Genomic DNA, 25,165 nt, shown 5'->3' on the forward strand with positions numbered 1-25,165 from the left:
TTATGCAGTATAATGACTGTCATTCCAGGATGAACACTCACTTTAGCATTTGCCTCACAACTAGCAAGCTACATACTCTGGTAGCACAGAGCCGACCAGATTCTGATGTATCTTATTGGTCAAAATGCATCGATATAAATTGACTTGCAATTGAACAGGTTCTACTTATTTCTAAAACCAAAGTAGAAAACAGCTCATAAAATAAGACACAACAGTTTTAAACTCAATACAGCAGTTTGACCAACAAAAATAAAATCTAAAAAAACAAGTTTTGTTCTTCTTGAACATCTCTCTACATCAGTGGAACAGTTTGATCTACAAAATAAACAAAAATTATACTTTTCACGTCTAACAGACACCTTAGCTCCCCACTGTTAACTCAGTCTCACTTTCCAGCACTGCATTCAGTAACTTACCAAAGATCCATGAAAAACACTGAGGCAAAAAGACTAAATGTTTTTTTTCTCCTGTCATTTTCAGCCGCAAACATTTAACTAAAATATCTACGGATATGTGTTTCTGTCTCTGCCTCCCTCTGACTCTCTGCAGCCTGATGTTCCTACATGGATTCATGGATTTACAACAGACACTATCAGTATCAGAATGTGAACTAAATATATAAAAAAAAAAATTATCATATAGAATGAGAATTTAAACAACTTAATTTTCAGATGTATACATTATTATACATCTCAACTCTATTTACTGTGTAGCAAAAATTTTCACTAATTTATTTTTAAACCTCTCCTCAAGCACTTTTCTTATTGTCTTCTAACCATTAACCTTATGGTGTGGAAATAATGAAAAAATATTGAAACGTTGAAAGAAATCAACCTGACATCAGTCTCCTCCTGTTCTCCTTTCTGGTTCTATTATAATTAATATAATTTTTATATCTTCACACCCTGAAACTCCAACTGGCTCTCCTATGTCTTCCCTGACCTGCTCCTCTCATAATAAAATAGTTTAGTTTATTTAAAAATTAAAAAGAGTTAATACATATTTCAATAAACTAAATGAAGACCTCACCAGAGCTTCTTCACCTTTCTTCAACATCATTCTAGCACTGCTGTTCTCCTAAATATATAATATAATATAATATAATATAATATATAAACACATGTTAAGTGGTCGAGTATGATCAGGTGTTCCTCAGTTTAAATAATAAAAAGGCTCATTTTGCTGCTGTTTCAGTCTAAATCATTGTGACTAGACTAGCTAACTGTTAAAGTTAGTGGTAAAATGTTGGACATGTGACTATTCCAGAATTTAAACAGCTAAACCAAAAAGATTTAGTTCTATATATGAAAGTAAACTGACAACAAGATGTTATAAACGAGCGATATTCATGGCAACATTCCTGACAGATCGTTTACCTCCTTCAAACGGAGTTTCTGACTCCGTCTGCTGCTGCCTTTACTCTGAGTCGTTCAGAGGGGGGAGGGGAAGGAAGCGCTCTGCTGAATGCGCTGTTATGCGCCTTCAAAATAAAAGCACGCGAGTGGAAGATTTTAAAATTCTTCACAACTGCAGTGGGGGACGAATGTGGCTCTCTCCAATATTGGGGGGGGACATGTCCCCCGTGTCCCCCCCGCTTCCTACGACTATGACTCCACGTCCCGCTGCTTCCACGCATGCTGTTGTACCATCTGTTTAACGTTGAAATGCAAAAAGCGAACTATTATGGATCTCGGTGGTGTTGCTGGTTTCAGCTTCGGAGCTGTAGCTCTGTGAGCTCTCTCAATGCAAATGTCCGTGCCTTCAGGCAGCATCATCGCAGATTTTAAAAAATCTGTAATAAACGGGATAATCCCTTTTCCTTCTGAATCTTCCTTTATCCCATACACTCTTGTATTGTTCCTGCGCATTCTGTTCTCTATATCATCCAGTTTAGCAATTAATCTGGCGTCTTTTTTGAGTAAGTAAGCTAACCCTTTCTTGCTGTATGCCTCGATCTTCTGTGTTACTCACTCTCTCTTCCGCTGTGTTCAGTCTCTCCTCCAGTGTGTCGATTCTCTTTTTTATTTCTCCAATTGACACCTCCATCCGAGTTTGAGACTCTAAAATGTCTCGTTGTGCAATTCCAGACTCTTCTCGAAATTTGCGGAGCTCTGTTAGCATTAACATTTCGCTCCCGGTGTCGTTCTGAGCTAAGCTAGCATCTAGCGTTAGCTGCTTTTGTGTCATATTCGTATCATCGCCTTTCCCCGTCTTCGGTTCTCTTCTTGTAGGCTTTTGTGACGAAGTCATTATAATAGTGTTTTCTGGATATATAGGTGGATTTATATTCTTACAGCAGGCAAATTAAGAGTTATCACGGTCAGAGCGGACCGGTATTGTGCGAAATTCTGTTCCCCCTGTGTCGGGAGCGTGCATGGGGTATATGCCACGGACTTCCGTTTTAGCACTTCCGCATTTTTTAGCCACATAGAATGCTTCCGGTGCGCAGGCAGCAGTATGTTAACAGTGGCTCCTCAGTCGCCACTATTAATGATGCCTATAAAATTATTCAGACGTCCTGAAACGCTCCAACAACAGCAAAGGATTTAAGCTGGATGTGTCAAAGCTTCACAATAACTTCAAAGGTAAGTTAATAAATCGTTTGTATTCACCATAATGCCTCATGTCTGATGTAGCTAACAGGGACAAGCTTACAAAGGTGCTATGTAAACGTTAAGTGTTTTGATTATCTGTGCAGTGTGGAATCTACATATCTGTGCTTTATAGATAGATATAGATATATATCTATATAAACATATATAGATCTGTCTATATTGTGTCCAAGCTATCAGTCGAAGCTGAAGTTAGCTTCCCAATGTAGCATCTAATTTGGAAAATAGCTAAAGGGCAATTACACTTAATTTTTCACTATCTTGAGCTTTTTTAATATGTTGTACTTTAAAAACTACAACACCTAGACATTTCAAACCTAACTAGATTATTCTGTACTAACAACAGAATAAATAAAACATTTGTGAAACCTTCCAATTGATTTGTGAAATTTGTAAAATATCAATAATGGATTCCAGAATGCATTAGATCTGAATTATTAAAGTGGCATTATTTGTTATTTTAACTTCCCGTTTTCTTTCTTTTTTTTAATCTTTATTATAGTTGGAGTTGGACAGAGTTCTGTTTGGTGGCTTCCTGGAGGGAGAGATCAGCTGAGCTAATGTTACCAACAACTTTTCTCCTGCTATTAACGTTTTTGTTTTTCTTTATATAGAAAGTATTTCTATCAGTTGCTTTTTCCATTTTGTTTACAGTATTTGCTCTATTTTTTATTTTTACCTTAATCCTTACCTGGTCAGGTGAGGTGGAAATGTACATCCTCTTGACAAATGTCAGAACCACATGGACTGAGCTGGTTACGTCAGATCAGTCTGAATCTTTATTTCTCATTAAAACGACTTCTTGTAATTTTAAGACATTGTTATAAAATTGCATGTTTATTCTGCTGTAACGATGACTGCATTCTTGCAATTGAAATTTCTTGTATCCTGACCGTTATGCTCCTTTATACAACTCACAGAACAGATGATTGAAATAAAGGCACTTTTTGAAAATATTTTCTGTGATTTTATTATAGAAATTGAGGACGGGAGGAATCGATTAAAATCAAATCTGGTATGAAAAAAATCTTGTAAGTCATATCATCCAGCCTTATTCAGTATATTAAATTATATAACTAACTACATATTACTTAATATTCACATTTCTTTGCTGGTATTACCTAAATGTGTTGAATTTTAACATCTCATTTGAATTCCTGATCTACATGTAAATACTTGATATAACATAAAAACTGAGAAATGGGGAAAAAAGGTTTGTAAAATGTAGAGTATTACAAATGAGATTCAATTTTATTGTAGGTACAAACAGGATAGCAAAATGAACAGTGAATATATAATATACTTTCTAGCAGCTAAGCAGACATCAGACTTGTTTGCCTTTACTGGTGATGAAAACTCGTCACTCTGGAGGACAGGAAGAGGAGAGAGGAAGACCGGCTCAGCCCCGTCCAGGATGACTGCAGTGTCAGGGTAGCCAACAAAGTCTGCAGGAAGATTTTTGCATATCTGGTGCTCCAGTTTCAAGATCATAGTTTAACCAAGTAAAAAAAATAGTTAGTCCACGTTGTGATGATCCGTGGACTGATGGATGCCATCAGCTGGTCCAGGTGCTTGGATCCAATGGAAAGGTAATCGGCACAGCGATCATGGCTCAGAAACACATCAAGAGGTGTTGCGATGCAAACCTGAAAAATTAAAAACACAAAAAAAAACAATAAGCGTCCATATTTAGCTGAACAACATAATCAAAACTAATAAATCCTCAGCTCTTGTTGAGAGTTTTGCTTGAAAATAAATTGACAATATCTCAGGAAATTAAACGTTTAAGTGAAATAGTTCTGGTATCACAAAGAAACTGCAAAACATGTTTCAGAGGTGCAACAACACTGAAGTCACTGAGTAAGAGTGAACTAAAATACTACTTTGAAAATGCATGTTAAAATCTGAATACTCTTTTGAAAGTGTGCAGCTGAAATTAATTTAAACTACTAGCAGGCAAAGCACAGTGTTCACCTGATATCTGTACCAACAGTAATACAAAAAATGACGCATATAAGACGCATTAGTTTATAAAAGTCGAGGCAAACCTAAATTTACCATTTCAGAAACAAAAAGCAGCAGGAGGATGTAACTTCATAACCTCATTTTCTAAGCAGAATCTCAGAGGGGAAAAAAAAGAGAAATTACGTTGTGTAAAGCAAGAACAGATTATAGCAGCCAAGTGGAAAAATTCACTCTAACGTGGATTATAATTATGAAACAGCAAAGGTAGATGTCATATTTTCGGTATTCGGGAAATACGTGATTTGTACCATTTGTTCTGTGGGTTTTTCATGTGGATCGGTGAAACTTAAACGGCTGTAAAGCGAAGGTTTTGCACATTAATCTGACCAACTACCTGTGTGGTTTGGATCGGGCTGAAGCGTTGCTGCTCTCGGCTGTTCTTAAATTACCGTGCTGGGTATCGGAGGGGCTCCGACTGCATGTTAAATGTATTTTATATAATTGTCATATAAACAAAAGCTAAGGAGTTGCCTAAGAATAATTTCATACTCTTATAACACAAACGCATCAACACACACACACTGACTTACCTTGTGCCGAATCGCTGCCTCTGTTCTCAGCCTGTTTCCGTATCAGTGGATTTCCTCCGGCATTATTTTCCTCCAACAAATTATTCCACTGAACGAAGCGCGTACAGCTCCCTTTTAACCTCCATCTTCCCATTTCTGACGCTGGATCTTCAATATCCTCAAGCTTTGAAATAGCAGGCAGCTACAAACCGCGTGTTAGCTGTAGTGGCTAAGTTTTGGCTACAGTCCGCTGCCGCCTTGATATCAGCAGGAAAATTAAAAAACTAAGCACCAGATGGTACTGGCTAATTACTGGACACAACGGCACACCACAAAACTCGATTGTTGTACCAGCAGCTCACAGATATTTAAAGTTTTGCGTCTTTTTCATGGTACAGATCTTGCAGCTTTGGCCAAAAACAATAGGAGCAAGCAGGACCCGGAACCAACCTATGTGGAATAAATTCAAACGGAAATACGTCACCACCTCTCGTGGCATATACCCCATTGCAGCCAGAGAGATGGATCCGGCGGATCTGACCATTTTCACGGCGATTCTGATCGATTTCTCGGTTAAAACTATAATCGTGTCAGTGTTGCAACTTTCAGTTTAATCGGCAGCTATCAAAATAAAATAAATAAACGAGTTCTTGTGTGGAGGTCTTTTTCATCATTAACAATAAATCCTGTGATTTTGATAACATTTACTCTTTATTTGCCAAAGTTAGGAGGGGGAAACAAAATATTTTTAGCCGCCTGAAATAATCTGTTCCCCCTCTATAAAATGGAAGCAAATTAATTTACCTGTAAGTCTTTAACTGTGTTGATTCCTCTCATCATCAACAACAAATCCTGTGGATTTGGTGACATTTGATCATTATTTGCCAAAGTTAAAGGAGGGGAACCAAATTTTTTAGCCACCTGAAATAATCCGTTCTCCCTCCATTTCATAGGAACAAATTAAATAGCTAGCATGTCTTTAACTGGGTTATTTTACCCACCTGAAATGATTATTTCCCCCTACATAATATGGGAACAAATTAACTTACCAGCACATCTTTGCCTATGTTTATTCCTCCCACCCTGTAAGTTTGGAGACATTGGCTTTTTATTTGCCAAAGTTATTGTGGGGGAACCAAATATTTTTAGCTGTCTGAAATAACCTACTCTTTGTAGGGGGAACAGATTATTTCAGGAGGCTAAGATATTGGTTACCCCCAAGTAAGTCTGGCAAATTAAGAGTAAATATTACCAAATTCACATGGTTTGTTGCTGATGAAGAGAGGACTAAGCACAGTTAAAGAGATAGTGAGAAAAAATAATTAACTCCCATGTTATGTAGGGAGAGCAGGTTATTTCAGGCAGCTAAATCAGCTAAATGGTTCCCCCATCATAACTTTGGCAACTAAGAATCAAATGTAACCAAAATCACAGGATTTGTTATTGATGAAGAGAGGAATAAACACAGTTAAATACTTGCCAGTCATTTAAATTGTTCCTATGAAATGGAAGGGGAACGGATCATTTCAGGTGGCTAAAATATTTGGTTCCCCTTCTTTAACTTTGGCAAATAATGATCAAATATCACCAAATCCACAGGATTTGTTGTTGTTGATTAAATGATTAAACACAGTTAAAGACTTGCAGGTAAATTACTTTGTTTCCATTTTATGTAGGGGGAACATATTATTTCAGGCGGCTACAATATTTTGTTCCCCGCTCCTAACTTTGGCAAATAAAGAGCAAATGTTATTAAATCACAGGATTTATTGTTGATAATGAGATGATTAAACATAGTTAAAGACTTGCAGGTAAATTACTTTGTTTCCATTTTATGTAGGGGGAACATATTATTTCAGGCGGCTAAAATATTTTGTTCCCCGCTCCTAACTTTGGCAAATAAAAAGCAAATGTTATTAAATCACAGGATTTGTTGTTGATGAAGAGAGTTGATTATGAAAGGATTAAACACAGTTAAAGATTTGCAAGTAAATTAATTTATTTCCATTTTATAGAGGGGGAACAGATTATTTCAGGCGGCTGAAATATCCATTCTCTCCTCTCCTCCCCAATAACTTTGGCAAATAACAAGCAACTGTTTCCAAATCCTCAAAAAATTTATGTGTGATAGCATACTAGACATTTCCTTAATCCAGTAATCTGTCATATTTTACATTAGAACGGGATTTACCAAAAAGTCTACACTCTTATCTTTTCAGGAAGTCTTTATTTTTGTGCCCTGCCATCAGCCAGCTTCCCTCCTCTTGTATCAGAAATGAAAAATTATAAATGCACACTACGTGTTGGAAACCTGTGTTTGTTGACTGATTTTTATTTGTCAGGCTTGAGACAAAAGTTGAAAAAAGATCGATTCTCTTCGCATTTAAAATAACACAAAACAGCGTAAAAAGACCTCCACACAGGACCTCGTTTATTTATTTATTTATTTTATTTTGATAGCTGCCGATTAAATTGAAAGTTACAACACTGACATGATTATATGAGTAGTTTTTTCGAGAAATTGATCAGAAGCGCCATGAAAATGGTCAGATCCGCTGGATCCACCCCTCTGGCTGCAATGCGCGCTCCTGACACAGTGGGAACAGATTTTCACAGGGGAACAGAATTTCGCACAAGACCGGAAGTGGAAGTCGAGCCACATTATATTTAATGTAAGAAATGTTTAATGTTTGGCTGCTGAGACTTCAGAGGACAGAGAAGCAGCTCCAGATTCTGCCAGGATGAGTGAAAAATGAAAAGTAGTAATGAGACTTGGACCTTTGCATGCAGACTAACATTCAGCTGAATGTTTTTCTCCTAAAGTCAGTTTGAAGTGTTCAGGGTTTCCTTCATGGAGGGGGGACAGTTCTGAGACAGAGAAAAGAGGGAATACATGATTGGGGAGAGCAGTAATGAGACGGGAGGACATGCCGGGATGGTCAGATAAATGAGGGAGGTGAGCAAAGATCAGAGCTAAAGAGTGCAGAGAGTCGAAGAGTTAGGGAGGAAAAAGAGCTGCGGTGGTAGAGAAATGGGAGCAGAGGATGAAAAAGCGTTAGCGAGGGAAAACAGGGCAGCCCTGTGCGCTCAGTGGGACAGGGTTCATTAACGCCCCCCCACCACAGGCTCTGGCTGCCGAACTAATGACGGGTGAATTCAGACGGGCTGCAGCAGAGGGCAAACCCATCACACACCAGATGTGTGTGATGGGTTTGCCAAAAGTAACACTCTGATGGAGAAGAGGCTCTGAACAAACAACCTGCAGTTTATTTTACTGAGATATTAAGAGACAGAGCGACACAAAGCAGGACAATATCAGTAAGTGAGTAGTCAGTTTCCAATCTAGCACTGCATCTCACTGTGAATGCACTCCCATTATGAAACAAGGTGGTGGCAGCATCATGCTTTGGGCATGCTGTCCATCAGGTCTGTCAGAGGTTCAGTTATTCGCCAAACTTAAAATGCTCCCTGTCCAGACAGACCCAGAAGTGTGTCGTCTGCTGCATGTGACTTCAGTACAGTAACGGTTGTAACGTGTTTTGGAAATTTCATGGAATATTAGTCACTGTATTTTCAAACCTGCTTCGTAAAACAAAATATTCTCAGATCAAACTAGAAAAGGAGTGATTAAAAGTGTTGTAAATTCTCTGATACTTTCCTTCCTCATGATGGTAAATGTGTGTCTGCTTAGGTCCAACGTGTGCTGACCTCCATGACCCCTGCAAACACAGCAAGTGCCACCGGACATCGCAGTGCAAGGCGCTGCCTGAAGGGGGCTATAAATGCGAGTGTCCCATGGGGCGAGAAGGGAAGCACTGTGAGAGAGGTAACGTACTGCAGCTAGCATCTTTCTTCTCTATGCGTGTTCGCTGACGTTTCCTCTCGTCTTTGATTGAATGGAAAGCATGAAAGGTCCAAACCTGCTGGCGTTGGGGCAATGTGAGGGCTGCTGCGCTGTGCTGCAGAGCCGTGGTGGATGATTGGCCCCATTGGGCCGTTCGCCACATCCACTCCGGTACGCTTGTTAGTGAGGAAGCAGAGATGATCCGTTCCTCTCTGCCTGCCGCCCACAGGTGTTGTTCTCCAGCTTGTTGTTGGTGTGTAGCTCCACATGGCAGAGCGGCCTGCTGCTGGGACCGCACAGCGCTGCCGCTGCCTTTGAAGTTCATGAATAGAAGTTTGGGCAGTGTCGTATTGTGAAGTTTACTTATGTTCTTCCCTCCCTGCCTTTGTAGATGCTGTTATGAATGCTGCAAATTAAGGAGAATATGCTGTCATGCTCTCTCCAAACTAAGGAGAATCCAGCCACCAGCCTCTGGGAGTAAAAGGAGACCAGATGGGAGTATCCTCCATCTTCTGAGCCTCAGTTAGCGGGTGATTAAAATAAATTGAGGTGAACCAAAATCGATGCTACGTGAGCATGAGCGTCTCTCATTCCAAAAGGCTATTTTTACAAAGGAATCAATGAGATGACTAATCGCATCAGTCCTCCCGCTCACGGTGATTAATGGGAGGATCAGTCAGCCAGAGTGGCAGCCAGGAGCGGGGCCCATAAGAACACAGTCAGGTCCCTCTGAGGCCACACTCAGCTAGAGAGGCCGATCATCACCTGAAGGTGAACTTACTCAAAACGGGTTGCATCTGTGTGTGTGTGTGTGTGTGTGTGTGTTTGTCTGTGTGTCTGTCTGTGTGTCTGTCTGTCTGTGCGCATGCACATTAAGCTTGAGTCTCCACTGTAATCCGACCAGGTTCATCAGTGCAGTTTGCTGCTAGATTCGTTTGCAGTGGAGGGTTTTTCACTGAATCACCTCCTTTCCTCTGTGCTTTAACCCTGTGTTAATGTGAATTACCAATGAAAGCAAGACCTCTTAGAAAAATACACTCCAGGGTAGGAATATACCAATTTATCGACCAGCCAATTTCCCATATTTTGGGAAAGCGGTGATCGGCTGATTTTTGCATCTTAGCCACCTATTTTATCTTCCTCAGCAAAGGTATGTAAATCAACTGTTTTCTTTTTCTGCTCTGCTGTGAGAGAGATTTTACAAAAACAGACCGGCCCACCAGGTCAACATACAGTTGACTATTGTTAACTGTATGTTTGCAGTTAACAATAATCATCTCACTGTTGGCAACTCATCAACTTTCTTGCTACATTTAGCAACATTTTAGACAAAAAAATTGGTATCGCCCAAAATTGGAATCGGCAGGTCAGGATTTTTAATAGGTTGGCCAGAAAACTGCAATCAGTGCACCCCTACTCCAGGGGAATTTTGGCTCCTACTGGGTTCCAGTTGCTACATTTGCAGCACAAACCAGACGTCTCTGTTTCTGTGTGGATCTCAGCAGGTAACTGGCCCACAAACACAAACACCTTTTAAACTGTTAGGCAGGCAGACTCACCTGTAAAACCTTACATAGTTTGTCATGTCATGGTGGGTTTTGTATTTGCTATGTCATTGAACCAGAATACAGGTAAAACGTCCACTCCATGTGCTCTGCCTCTAGTGACATCACTATGGGGTGGGGTCTTTATCTGCATGTTTTTAATCCAATAACCAAATATAAAAAGTGTTTCTAACCTGCTGGTTGCAGCTTTGCTCCACCTGGACAGACTGTCAGTCTGCCTGTCTGTCAGTCTGGCCGCGGCGCGCTGCGCTGTGCTACGACTCCAGATGCTGCTTCAGACGTGATGTAGGACTTTGAAAGCTGGATAGTTTGATAGGCTGGAAGACTTTTACTTTACCCCCAGTGCAGAACTAACAGATTACATGCAGCTGTCATAAGTTGACTTCATCCTACAAGAGTTTATCAATTATAAAAACAATTAATTTATTCATATTAGTTGACATAAGCCAAAAAAGCAAAATAGTTATTTTTCATCGATTAATGCTTGTGTCTATTTATTCTAGGCATTTGGAATCTGTACTTCTGGGTTCACCTAGAAAGCCTGTTCTGGGATTGATTGGTATTGGCCCTATCCTCCACTAGGGGCTTCACCAATTAGCATCATTATGACGTCCCAACAATTTTACTGCAGAACTGCTGTACGATACTTGAGAAAGAGAGAGAGAAAAGCTTTGTTCCTCTTAAAGCGTCTAAAGCTGATGATAGTCACCAGAGCTGCAGCTTCACCGTCCATCATGGATCAGGCCTGTCTGCCATGTTGGTTCCTAATGCCCAAGAAATCCAGCAGTGGGAATCTATACTTTATTGCCCAGTTGGTTTTTTATTGTCAGTGTACATTTTGTAAGTGGAGAAAAATATACCATTGGACTCTAAGAGGTAAAAATGTGAGCTTTGGATCCTTTGGTACTGCCTCTCTCAGTTTATTGGGCCAACTTCACTCAGGTAACCCTTTCTTCAAGTATAAATAAGAGATGCCCCAGAGTGTAAACTTTGACCTCAGTGAAACAGATTTGTTTTGCTCATTAATCTGACATTTTAGCTAAAGGTTGCATAGAAAAACTTCTGCTAATCCAACTTTTTTCTTCTTTTTCTTCTGCTCGGTGCCGATGTGTGTTTTCCTGACACTGGTTGACCTCTTGTGTCTTATTGATCCTTGTATCGGGCCGAGCAAATGGGTGAAGAGGAGAAAAAAACCACCCACACACACACTGCTTGAGAAAGTAAATTGTGAGCCTCTTTTCTCGGTCCAGTGGAATTTAGTTTAGCAAAGAATTTAGTTTATTCCTATTTTTGCCCCTCATTTCCATGGTCGGTGCCATCATCATTAGCAGTCTTCTGCACAATAGCTAATTAGCTTTCTCACCTCAGTCTTCCTCCTCCAGTCTGACTCAACTCTGCTAATCCCGGCCAATTACAAATAAAAGCTGCCTTACCAGCTGCAAAGGTATCTGCGTGTTTATGTGAGTGTTTAGGAAATGCCGTGGCGTTTTAAACACCTCCTTCCCCCTTCAGGTGACATGTGAAGGATCTTTAATGTCAGGCCACTTGTCAGAAGATGGCTCGGTGCCCGTCTTAATGAGTCCAGACAGCCAGGCGGAGGCACGTTGCAAAGACATGAATTTGCAAAAAGGCCTGCCAGAGCACAATAGCTAAATTATTTCTCAAGGTCCCAGTTGTGTGTTAAACTCTCCATGTCTGTGGAGCTCTTTGTCATCCGGTGGCATGCTGTGTAATCGCTCTCGCATGAGTATTTCTGGATTTTTGTTTTCTTGTCTTTTTTTTTTTTTATCTCTGTAGAGAGAAAGTCTTAATCCCAGGGGCTACACGCACACACACATCCATCTCTGACAGGTTTTCCTCGAAGATGTGCCGATGAGTCCTGAATTTCGATTCTGTTGACTCTTTGTGTCTCTTTGCTTTGCAGTGGCTGAGCGGAGAGGCGTTTACATGCCTCTTTTCAGTGGCGACTCGTACCTGGAGCTCAAGGGGCTTCATCTCTATGGGCATGATCTACGGTAAGTCTCAGTCTCAGTGTGAAATCTGCACGGGGTTAGATGAATATTACGGATAACACCGAACATGGTGTAGTTTTCATAGTTCCAACAGCTCTGTGCCTGGGGCAGAGAAGGAGCTCATGCTTCTTTAAGGCTGAGCTGAATTCATAATGAAGATTACACAACTAACCTTCCTTAGGCTGCAGCATCTTGGTAGCTCTACAGGGTGTGTTGACATGGATGTGTCTGTTCCTTATCTGTAGTCAAAAGTTCAGCATGATGCTGGTTCTCATGGCCAATGACTCCAACGGTCTGATCTTCTACAACGGACAGAAGTCTGATGGAAAGGGAGACTTCGTCTCTCTGTCCCTGAGCAATGGCTACTTAGAGTTTCGCTACGATCTGGGAAAGGGACCGGCTATTATCAGGTCTTGTCACTTCAACAGAAAAACATCAGCAGCACGTCACTGTTTAGATTATAAGCAGGCTGCTTTCTGACATCCAGTGTGTGTCTTTGTGTCATTCAGGAGTAGGGACCAGATGCAGCTGAAGGTGTGGAACACCATCAAGCTGGAGCGTTCCCTCCGTAAAGGCGAGATCCGGTTGAACGAAAAAGCAACTTCAGGAGAGTCACCAGTAAGAAACAGCAAGCTAACTGAGCAGCCAATCAGCATGCAGGACCATTGGGCATGTGGTTAGCCATGCTTCTGCCATGCATACTCATCTGTGTGCTTCCACCCATCAACGCCACATCCTTGGCTTTTTGCTGCTTCTGTTTTTAATTTGCAGAGCTACTCTTAGGCACAATGCCATTTCCTAGCAGTTATTATATCAATATGTACAATATTCCAGTTACAAAGGACTGCTTGGATGCAGAATTTAAAAGGTTTTGGATGTTTCATTCTCTGCATTCACTCTCAGCAAGGCAGTTAGATATTTGATTTCCCTTAATGCATAGTGACATCAGGGCAACATTAATATGCCCAGATATGTCACATAAACCATGATTATGGTAATCAGTTATTTTAAACATTATTCTGATGATTAATCAGGTAAAAACAATCTGATTCTTAATTTAACCCCTTAAGCTGATTTTATACAATACTAGAAAAACAATAAAGGACACAAATAATCCAATTCCTTTTTTAAATTTACATTTTTTGCCTATATTGCATTGACGGTTTTCCTTTAGTGTATAATTGATCGTTTGTTACAAACAGTGCATTTCTGATTAAAAAAATCTTTCTAACATGAACATGTGAACAGCTCACCACTTTCTGCTAGATTAATTATCAACATAGATTATGGCTGATCCAGTGACTATTCTCTGGATTAACTGATTAATAATTGGATCACAAAAGCTGCTTAATAGGAAATATTTCAATACAACTTGAACCAAGTTAAACTAAAACTAAGCCCCTGAGGTATTCTGGGTAAAACATGGTGGTTTTTCATCTTTAATGTGAAATGTATCTTTTGCTATAGTTTTGGTTTAATTACCTCTCTGAGTGTTTTATCTGAGTCTCTATGCTAAAGTTAACGATTAATTGATCGCTAAATTAGTTGGCGATCATTTCAATAATCGATTCATCATGATTAATCATTTCATTCACATAAACAGTACTGTTGTTAGCGCAACACGTTGAGCATTAACATCTGAATAAGTTTGAGTTTATGATCAGCTGAAAGTATCTCTGTTTGTCTGAGGGAAGGAAAGGCCTCAGTGGTCAGCTGACTCAGATCTGACAGCTTTACCTCTCTGGCTGCTTAGCTCGCTTGTCTCCAACAGATAAAACTGTTGTGATACAGAAAAGTCCAGAGCAGCCTTTACTGCTGGTTTACAGTCAATTTGATCAAATTGTGCCGTTGCAATGGCGTCTGGGATAGAGGAGGCAGATAAGAGAGAGATATCAGCAGCAACAGGGGTATAATGAAATTTCTGAGTTCATCGCCTAGACCAATAAACAGGTAGCAGCCTCTAAATGAAGGTGATCTAATCGCTGGATAAGTCTCTAAGTCTTCCAATTACATTAAAGAGTGTAGATTGTGATTATGAACACACTCTCTGTCAGCTCTGTAGTCTTCTACACTTTAAAAGAGTCTCAGTTTTTTTGTTTTTTTGTCTCTCTATCTCTCCTCCAAAAATCAGCGTGGTAATCGTGTTTTACTCCAGCAACGTGGGCAGAAAATCTTATTAAAAGAAGAGAGTAAGGAGAGGCAAAGATATGCGCTTGCAGGGGAACCAGGAGACACCCGGGATGAGCTGAGACCCTATGGATGGGTTCTCTGCTACATGGGCTGAGAGCTGCAGAGAAAATACACATGATGCATACACATTTCTGCTTTGCTGGGAGTAATCATCATATCAAAGAGCATCCAGGCTGCTGCAGTAATGAAACCCAAACTTTCAAAAGGCATGGAGAGGAGAAATCTAAATCTACTTCTCTTATTTAATGGCGGCAGTCAGTGAATGAGGCGGGCTTAAGAGGCACTATTTGCAGTCATTCATCAGTGAAGTTTTTTTAATTTATTATTTTCATCTTTTCCTTATGCATGGCCACTTAAGACAGTTTCTTATTTACACTGCTGCTTTTTTGGATATCTGTTTAAAACAGTGGTGTTCAAAGTAGCCACAAAATTCATCAAATTAAAAATGCAAAAATTAGTTTATTGTGATTTTATCAAAATCATTTGAATGGCCACAAATGGCCTCTGAGCCACACATTGGGCACCCCTGTTGCAGTATGCGTTCTTCATGTTTTGTTGTCTTTATGTCAGTTTTCTGTGCTTTATTTTGGATGCTCTGGTAGATGCTTGTGAGGTGATAGTGAATGTTTCTCTACTCTGCATGCCTCTGTGAGCACAAACACGTAGTCTCCCCTTTCAATAACGGTCTTCTTCCATATTTTCTTCCTTCTCTATGATGTGCTCTCTGGATATCAGAAATCACGCAAGGTAATGAGACAAGTCCCAGTCACACCCTATCCCCATTTCATTTCAGCCGCTCACCAGTTCTCTCACTCCTCCCATCCCTCCAATAAAAAAAATCCAATAAAAGAAAAGTCTGCAGCTTTGAAACTACCACTTCTGAGTAAAAACTTTACCGTTTCAGAAGCCATACGTGCCACAAAGCGGTGGAGAGAAGATGCTCTTGAAGAGCACAGTTTGGCTTTCACCTCGGTCCATCTGCTACGGGGGCGGGAAGGCGGGTGGCAGAGAGAGAGAAAGAGAGAGGCAGTCATCCTCACGATGGCCATTGTTTGAAAGCAACAAAGAGACATCTACATTAGCACAGCGTGGGCAGGGGGGGTTCACAGCGCTCTGCATGGCTGTGAAAACGGCGAGAACAAGGAGGATGTATACGGACGGCAAGGTGCTAAACCAAACCCGCCTGCTCAGTTGTCATCTGTTCTTGCTTCTGTTGGACGCAGGAACAATCCGCCATAGTGACAGGAAGTCACTCCAACTTTGACCCGCAGAAACCAACACACACCCGAACAACACACAGCTAAACAACACACAGTTAAACAACACACAGCTAAACAACACACAGCTAAACAACACACAGCTAAACAACACACAGTTAAACAACACACAGCTAAACAACACACAGCTAAACAACACACAGCTAAACAACACACAGTTAAACAACACACAGCTAAACAACACACACCCGAACAACACACAGCTAAACAACACACAGTTAAACAACACACAGCTAAACAACACACAGCTAAACAACACACAGCTAAACAACACACAGTTAAACAACACACAGCTAAACAACACACAGTTAAACAACACACAGTTAAACAACACACAGTTAAACAACACACAGCTAAACAACACACAGCTAAACAACACACAGCTAAACAACACACAGTTAAACAACACACAGTTAAACAACACACAGTTAAACAACACATAGTTAAACAACACATATCCAAACTTACGCTGCATCACTCAGAAAGCCATACCAAACACATCCCACTGTTCTCGTTCAGCGGGTGTAAATTATCCCCCGTTTTTAGAAAACACTGAACACAAGCTGTCCTTTTCCCCGAAGAATGACTGTAAATCGCACAACCTTTAGAGTTTTAGAAAGGTTTATGAAAATCGCAGCAGCAGGTAGAGTAATCGCAAGGTATTAATGATCCTTGACCTTTTACAGTTTTGTTATGTAACAATCACAAACTACAATGTAGTTTAAAAGGATTTGATGGACTAATACAAAGCACTGCTTAAGTGTGAAACTTAAGGGAAATGAAACCTAGTTTTACTGGAAAGGCTCACATTTATATTCAGACTCCTTTAATGGATTTCCCCAAGTTAAAATAAAAAATATATTAATCACAGGTCTTACATTTTGTTGCAAATACTCATATGTGAACTGTGTTTTCTCAAGAGACTTTTCTGAATGGCATAAGTCTGAGTCATGCCCAGACATCTTCAGTTGTGAAAGATTTTGAAAACCATTATTGTCCTTCCTCCGCCCTGTGTTGCTCCATGACAGTAGATTCCAGTAAAAACACTGATACATGTGGATGGAGTGGTGGAGAGTCGGCTCTCACCTCAGAGAGACACTCTGCCTGAGGTGACCAAGTCTGGCATGTGGTGTGAACTTTTGGCAAAGTCTGAACAAATGGATGAGAATCTGTCTGCTGCAGCCAGGGTTCAGGGTTCCTGGCCTGCTATGCTGCAGCCAGCTCCAGATGTTTGGACGCAGCCAGGCCTCGCTGTCTCCTGCACTCTGAATTACTGCCTAAATAAAAGCCCAGGCCACACCAGCTTCCCTGTTTATTTGTCCTTTTTCATCATCCTCTGTTCCCCCACCTCCAAGTCATTAACTCCATCTTACCCTTTCTGGCAGTTACCACCATACAAAATAAATAAAGACTGTTAATGACCCATCTTTGAAGTGGGCCTGCTCTTCAGCATCACCTTCTGTCTAATCTGAATCGCTGGCCCCAAATCTCTGACTGAGAGAATCAGATTTCATGGCCGTGACGCGCAGATGAATGGCAATTAATTTGACTCCACAGTCATCTGTTGGAAAGGTCGGCGCTCCTAATCAGCTATTCATTAGAGAGGTCTGCAAGACCTATCTGTGTCACAAGAGCAGCCTGCTCTTAATTTTCTTTTGTTGTCCATTTTCTGGCTCATAGAGGATAATTGATCACTAAAAAGTCACTTATTTGGTGTCAAGTGTTTCAGCATTAATGGAAGGCATGAAAGTGCCCCTCCTTGGCCACGGAGGCCTTATGAAAATATACATACCCTCCTCCTCTAATTCTCTTATATGACAGCCGTCAACCTTTGTGCATTTTATTGAGATTTTATGTGATAGACCCACACAAAATAGTTCATAATTATGATACCAGGGTTTCCCCCAGTGTATTATAGGCCTGGCAGCCCGCCATCCTTTACTAGCGCCACCGCCAGGCTAAGCCTTTCTTGTTTATGTTTTTAGGAAAATAATAATAATAAAAAAAACTTTTTTTTTTCTTTTTTAAGCCGGATTGCAAGCGTCTCTGTTGCTCTGAGCGCTTCACTAGCGGAGCAGATTTATTCCTAAAAGATATGTTTATAGAAGATAGGTTTATAGTTTATGCATTTAAAGCCGGACCAATCACACCGCTGGCTCCTCTGCTCGTTGCCTCGCGCGCTGCAGTAGCTGGATTAAGTTTACCTCAGCGCGGATCCCGCGCGCCTCGTTTCACTCCAACTGGACACAGGCTGACCTGTATGGATATTTACAACAACCCCCTGTGAGGAATTATGATTCTTTCCAGAGTTTTTGATCAAGGTAGGACTTTAAACACCACTCTGGTTAGCTCTGGTTGCGCAGCTCTACGTGAACTGCAGGATTAACTTGTAGTCGCTTTCAGAGGTACGTTGAGCGAGCAGTGAGAATGATTTATATTGGTGAACAAAGAATTTTGTGCGGCTTTTCCATCTCAACACGCCCAGTGCCTGGCTCTGCCTGCGCTGATAAAGTTCATCCATGTGTTCCCGGTTGGCCGGTGTATTAATGAACTAGTGCTAACCTGATCATGCAGGTTCAGCCTGGTGAGGAGCTTTCGCGCTCTCCTGTCTGTAATGCATCAGGCTGATTTTATATTATTATATTATTATTTTTAGTATTATTTTTCCGGTAACTCAATGCATCAAACCGTATCAAATGCTTTGTCCACTTAGACGGCCGCGCGGAGATCTGAGAAACTCCTCCCATAAACTGGACCAACCAGAATAGTTTCTGTGACTCTTATTAAAAACTCAACAGACATGAAATGAAAGAGCTACTAAAGCCACATTAGCAGCATTGAATTAAATCTCCCGTTTGTTGCATCTTTGTGTAGTGCAGCAGATTACCTCATCATGCAGGGCCGGTCCAAGGCTGTATGAGGCCTGGAGCAGAATTTGATTTAGGGGCCCCTTTTGTTGCTGAAAACATCAGCACCTCTAACAGATGTGTTGGATTTAATCTGAGAGAGGGGGACTAGTTTAATTGGCCAACCTAAAAAGCAATCAGTTATAATTGCAGTTTACTAAATTGTATTTGTGAACAAACAGAGCTCAAACTTAAAGATTAAACTCACAGCATCAGATTGTTGCTATGGTAACTAAACAATCTAACTATGAATATTGTTCTTGAACTTTTACAAAGTAAACTTGCCAGCTTCTTAAACTCTTACATTTAAATGTTAAACAATTAAAATCTTTTAATCTATATATGCTGAAATTGAATCAAATTTAGCAGCATTGATCATCTCAATAAACAAGTGTTACATTCATGTATCTGTGGTCTGTGTTAAAATATTAGCATTTATGGGGCCCCTGAAGCCCTGTGGGACCTGATGGAGCTGCTGACTTAATTTGGATTAAACAAAAGTGCAAATAATTGATATTCATTTTAATTTTATATTGTGATTAGTTGTTTTTAAGACTAGTTGTGGGTTTAAGTAGTGTTTCACTGGTGATGTTTTCCTGTAACATATAATTACCGAGTGATATTTTTAAATTTCCTGTCACCTTAACATCTATCAATACAAAAACACGGTGGACCACCAGTGGACCACCTCGGCACCCTGACCACCGGGCTTAACAAGTTTTCTGGGGGAAACCCTGGATACAGTTACACTCAGTAGTGAAATGTGACCCATGTCTCGCTTCTCCTGATCTTATCAACTCACCTACTTCTTTGTTTTATTAAATCAGATATCTATCCAACTATTTTCAAAGTCTGAACAATCATGTCAAAATTTATCCGGCTTTGCATCATTGATGAGAGACATGCATCATTCTGAAGCCAGACATGTTAAATTCAGACATGAACAATGGCTGAACATTATGATTATGAACTTATGAAGGATGTCTTTGTGACTGCAGTGTATCATCCAAACTGATGCTCCACAAAAGGCCTTCACTGTTAGCTCTCCTTCAGCAGCTTCCTTCATCTTGTGATGTTGAATAACTTTAGAATAAACTTTAAAATGGCTCCATAGACAGCGGTGGCCATACGCAGAGCCCTGCTGTGTGACGTCAGCGCTCCTCTGGACATGCGGGTCGCTTTGAGCCACTAAGGCAATACATCAGATATGACTGCGGTCACAAGACCTCCAAAAAAATAATTGGAATTGAGCATCAAGACCTGCTGTGTGAGCATAACCTAAGAGAAATAGAGAAACAGACAGAGCATAGTGACTCTGGAGCAGCTGCAGAGACATGCAGCTCAGGTAGGAGAGCCAGCTATCAGTCATGAAGATGCTCTGAACTTTTTCATTTTATATGCAGAACATTTTGAGTTGTGTCATTGCTAAACATGGTGGTGGTGTGGGAACTCTTCAGCAGTTTTGCAAACAGTTGATTATTTTCCCGTTTTTACCAAATCATGTATCATTTTACCTTCACTACACAACTACATGCATCCCTGTGTTACTGATGAAATCCCAATAAATTACATTGAAGTGTTTATAATATGACAACGTTTCTAAAAGAAATCCAGGTTGTGTGAAAACTTGTCACAGGCCCTGGGTTTCCACCACATATCGCAGCACTTAAAGTCTTTTTCTGGAAATAGCAAACTCCTGACTTGGTATGGAAGTGATTCAAATGGAAATGAATCTTCTCTGTCAGCTCTGTCTCACCTTCTGAAACGTTTGTTGTGTCCCGTCTGTTTTCAACAGAACAAGCACACAGATCTCAACCTGAAAGAGTCGCTGTTCATCGGCGGCGCTCCCGATTACAGCAAACTAGCAAGAGTTGCTGCACTCACAGAGGGATTCAAGGGAACTATCCAGAAGGTAAACTAAGAAAGGTTTTACAATCTGCTGCTCAATGACTCGTGAACTGCAGTGACTCCTGAGGCTGGCAGTGAACCACGGTGGAGTCAGACCAGAAGGTTTCAGCAGTCTCAGACCGCAGCGGACTGATTTTAGCCGTTTTGCCATCATCAGCTCTCACTGTGACGAGAAGTGGCTCTGCTCATTAGTATTAGCTAGTGCTAATTTTAGAATATTCTGAAGTCCTTCCATTTTGTTGCTCTCAGATCTTTCCCTGACAAATTTCCAGGTTTTTTTTTCTTTCTCTCAGCTTTCTAGCAAACAGCTCATCTCTGAGCTCCCAGAATAACTCTGTTCAAAAACAAAGGGCTGAATGGAAATGTTTGCAGGAACTTGTCAGGAGTTCTTGTCGGCAAACTTCTCCTCCCTGACAGTTTTGAGACAATCGGAAACAAAATGCAATATTTGTAGTGCTTTGCCTTGGGGGAATTGTTAATTACGTGGAAGATGGCATTTATTTGAGTTTTGATGTGGTGTTTAATTGGCTGCTTTGAAAGCATTGTCTGAAACACATGGTATCTGCAGCTTCACTGTAACCCCTGCCTTAGATCCTAGGATGTGTTCAGTCATTAAGTTTAATGATCCTTCAACAGAGAAACTCAATGGCCTTTAAATGAATGCTCTCAATTCAAAAGAAACACAAAATCATTTTGTAAGGTGTTGTAATAGAAGGAAAATAGATTGTAATCATTTTTACTGTGAGTTAAGTTCAGATAAGCTTCAATAAAAGACAAGAAACTGAAGCAGCTGAAATGCAAAGGATGATAAGAATTTAATACATATTTGTATTTAAATTTTAACAGATCTCATTCTAAGCTCAGATATACTTTTCTTCTAAGAAGCAATGTATGTTCCAAACCTTGCATTGTGTGCCGCATTAGTTCTCTATATATGTAGCTGCCTGCAGGTCTTGCTCAATGCGCCTCTGTCAGCTGTAAACATGTTTTCTGTATCTACTGCTTAGCCTCCTGCTAACCCTGCGCCACCTGCAGAGAGGCTGCCTATATTTGTCCTAGAAATCGCCCACTACATCAAAACATTTAAAAAGTTTCCAAGCCTAGCTCGTCCACTGAAAAGCCTACCTTGTTCTCCAAAACTAAATGAAACTCTTGTTCTCTGCTGCTGCAAATTGGGCTACTCTGCAGTGGAACATGTTTTGAAAAGTTGTGATAGATTATCACAGAATGATCAGACTTGGTATTAACTTTTAAATTTACTCTGAGGGGAAGTAAATGTTCTCCTCGTTCAGGTTTGAACCGAGTTTGTTTGCTGAGGTCGTCTAACATGTTCTGTGCTCCAATCAGATTTTATGTCCATCTAACACCATATTTATTGTTGCATGTTTTAATGCTCAGTTTCATGCATTACATTAAAAAGTTTCTGCCAGTCTTAAGGACTTGAGTCTGACACTGCATAGGACAAAGACTGTAGACCTGATGTCTACCTAAGGTTGGGACACGAGTCTTGACTTGGACAAGACATTTGGGACTAGACTCAGACTTTAGGTCTGGGATTCGTTTGTGTTAAATGGTTCATAATGTCATGCAGATACAATCTTAAAGCCTGTGGTATAAACTTCTTTACCTCTCACTTTTGTTTCTCACTTTGCCTCTTGGATTTTAAGAACAATCATAACATATTTCCATGACCTTTTCAGCGGTTGTGAATTTCAGAGGTGAGATATTAAAACATGGGAGCAGAAGTGTGAGGTTTGCTTCATTAAATGTCTGACAGTGGGACAGACCTGAGCCGTTTCAGTCCCACCTCCAGCTGTGCCTCTGCCTCCAGATCATGCTGATGAGCACACCCATCCTGCGGGAGGAGAACGCCCTGAACTCCAGCAACGTGGCCATGTTTCACCGCCACCCGTGTTTCCAGGAGCCCTGCCAGAACGGCGGCCGCTGCCACCCTGAGCTGGACGGCTACGACTGCTCCTGTCCCAGCGGCTTCTCAGGGGACATGTGTCAGAACGGTGAGTGGCTGCTTCCTGTGCTGCATTTCTGTCTCACCTGATCTTAGCCCGCTGACCAGCTGAGATCAGAATCCAGACGACTGGATGGAGATTATGCTGCACACATGGCATACATGCTATACATTTACTGCCTTATGAGAAAGTATAACAACCCTCCATGTTAAATGATAGAACAGCTGTTATTAACCACATTTCTATGGTTTAGTTTTATTCACCAAGACAAGATTACTGCCACACCTGCAGAATCAATAATTTTTCTCAGTTGTACCAGACTGATAGTATGAAGTAGGCAGCAAAACTCTAAAAGCAAAACATTTTTCTAAGATGCTTGTTTGCAGCCTCTGCTGCCAGTGTCTGATGAAGTGACATTCTGCTTTGCTTTGTCAATTCTCTCCAAACTGAAGATTTTTTTTTCTTCTTTTTTTGGGACATTTCAAAAGTTTGATTAAAATTCACGACAGTTTAATATAACTATATCTGAGAATAGTGTAAACCTCTAAATCACATTTTTCCATTCAGTTGCTATGCAAATTATAAGCAAACTTTTGAAATGTTGCAGTAAGTAAAATATGAATTAGGCATGTGTCCACCTATTGGTTTGGAGCGAAACATAGTTTCATCAATTGTTGGTGCTATTTACGGTTGTAAGAAAAAAGATGTAGAGTTTGCGAACTAGAATGGACCACAGACCTCAGAAAAATGGAGCGTTCTGCCCTCTGAGCTGCAGGTTTTCACGTAGTTCAGTTTCTTCCCTCTGATGAATTACAGACACAGCATCCCAGTCTAAAGAAATTCAAGAAGAAATGAGAAGCAAAACCACTGACCTTTGACTCCAGTCCACCACAGTGAGCTTCACGATCAGAGAAAAAGATGGCAAACCTTCCCAGGGCTGGACGGGATTCTGAGATTACTGCAGAATCAAAGAGAAATCCAGAACCAGAACATCCAGAACACCATCTAAAGCCTGAACAATGAAAAGATTTAAACCACAGCTCCACAAAAGCATCACAGATTAACGATTAACCGAGGTTAATCTGTCAGAGGTCTGATGATGATACTGAAGGAGAACAACCTGATTTCTGTTTGGACCTTCAGCTCACAGAGCCAGCATCACTCCAGAAAGTTTACCTCTGACTGGATGAAACATAAACTACTTAAAGATTTTCTGGACTCAGATCCAACTGTAGTGGAGTAACCACTACAGTAGCGGTTCTCAACGTGGGCGGTACCGCCCCCCAGGGGGCGTTCAGAGGACGGCAGGGGGCGCTGGCGGACATTTTTACAAAAGGGGGGCGCTGGGATGCCTTTGGTCGAAGGTAAACTTTACACCTTATATGCACAACAATACCAGTTTAGACTTTGAGCAACTTGGTAAAACTGTATTGTGTAACATTAAACCATGCTCTGCTGCAACAATATGCATGGCAGCTCTTCTTCTATTCAGTGTTTGTAGCTTCTGTTAGCTTCTTGGCGCAGCTCTGTTCTCCTGCTACTGGTAGCTAAAATCACGATACCCTCACTGTGTCTCTGAAAAATGAACCCATTTAAATAAAGAAATCTCTCCATAGTGACACCTCGATAGAGAGCGGTCATTTTATAGCGTTAACACCGGAGCTGTAAGTGGTCCGGTATGAAACTGGGGTGATGGAACAACACAGCACTTTAAATTTCAATAATCAGAATGCAGAAATTGTTTCCGTTGTTTTAAAAGGTTTATGTCAGTCTGCCTTTTCCCCATCGATACGTTTCCCGACCGCCCTGCACCTCAGGATAAAAAAAAAAAAAAAAAAAAAACGACGGCACATCGCGCAAAACTCTGAAACAGGAGAAGCGGGACATAAAACGGAGCGACGAACTAGATGTGAATTATGGCATAAAAACAGAGAATCCGACGCTGAACAGTGAAAAATCAAAACATGATGTGAAACACATGATGATTAGGAGGCGCAGCAGGTGATGAGTGAAGATTAATGATGGTCAATAAACGATAAAATAAATCTAGCAACAGGAAAGAAACTAAAGTGGACAAGAGAGGACAATACTAATCAAAGGAAACTAAATGGAAATGAATGAAGAACAAAATGCAAGAATAAACTAAGAAACTAAAGTAAATACAGAGGAATAAACTGGTATGGCAAGACCTTTCGATCAATAATTAATACAGAGGACTGTATGGCAAGAATAAACAGACAGTATGTCCAGATAAAAGGTAAAATAATATTGTTTAAATGTCATGGGTTTGTTGACATCATATCTGATACTGAGAATAAATATATCTTACAGACCATAACAGTAAATAACT

General features: G+C 40.6%; 1 protein-coding gene across 2 annotated transcripts in view; it reads left to right on the plus strand.

Annotated features, from left to right (window-relative positions):
* Nucleotides 1–25,165, plus strand: part of agrn (agrin) — a 552,174-nt gene that overhangs the window by 508,271 nt on the left and 18,738 nt on the right. For both annotated transcript variants that reach the window (XM_088006847.1, XM_088006848.1), the window contains 6 exons: nt 8,838–8,972; nt 12,480–12,570; nt 12,813–12,977; nt 13,077–13,185; nt 20,736–20,852; nt 22,680–22,863. In XM_088006847.1, the coding sequence (XP_087862973.1) occupies nt 8,838–8,972; nt 12,480–12,570; nt 12,813–12,977; nt 13,077–13,185; nt 20,736–20,852; nt 22,680–22,863 (801 nt within the window). The remainder of the gene's footprint in view (nt 1–8,837; nt 8,973–12,479; nt 12,571–12,812; nt 12,978–13,076; nt 13,186–20,735; nt 20,853–22,679; nt 22,864–25,165) is intronic.

This window comes from Poecilia mexicana, unplaced genomic scaffold (assembly GCF_051168715.1).
Source record: "Poecilia mexicana isolate PSO_F unplaced genomic scaffold, ASM5116871v1 scaffold_7, whole genome shotgun sequence".
NCBI lineage: Eukaryota > Metazoa > Chordata > Actinopteri > Cyprinodontiformes > Poeciliidae > Poecilia > Poecilia mexicana.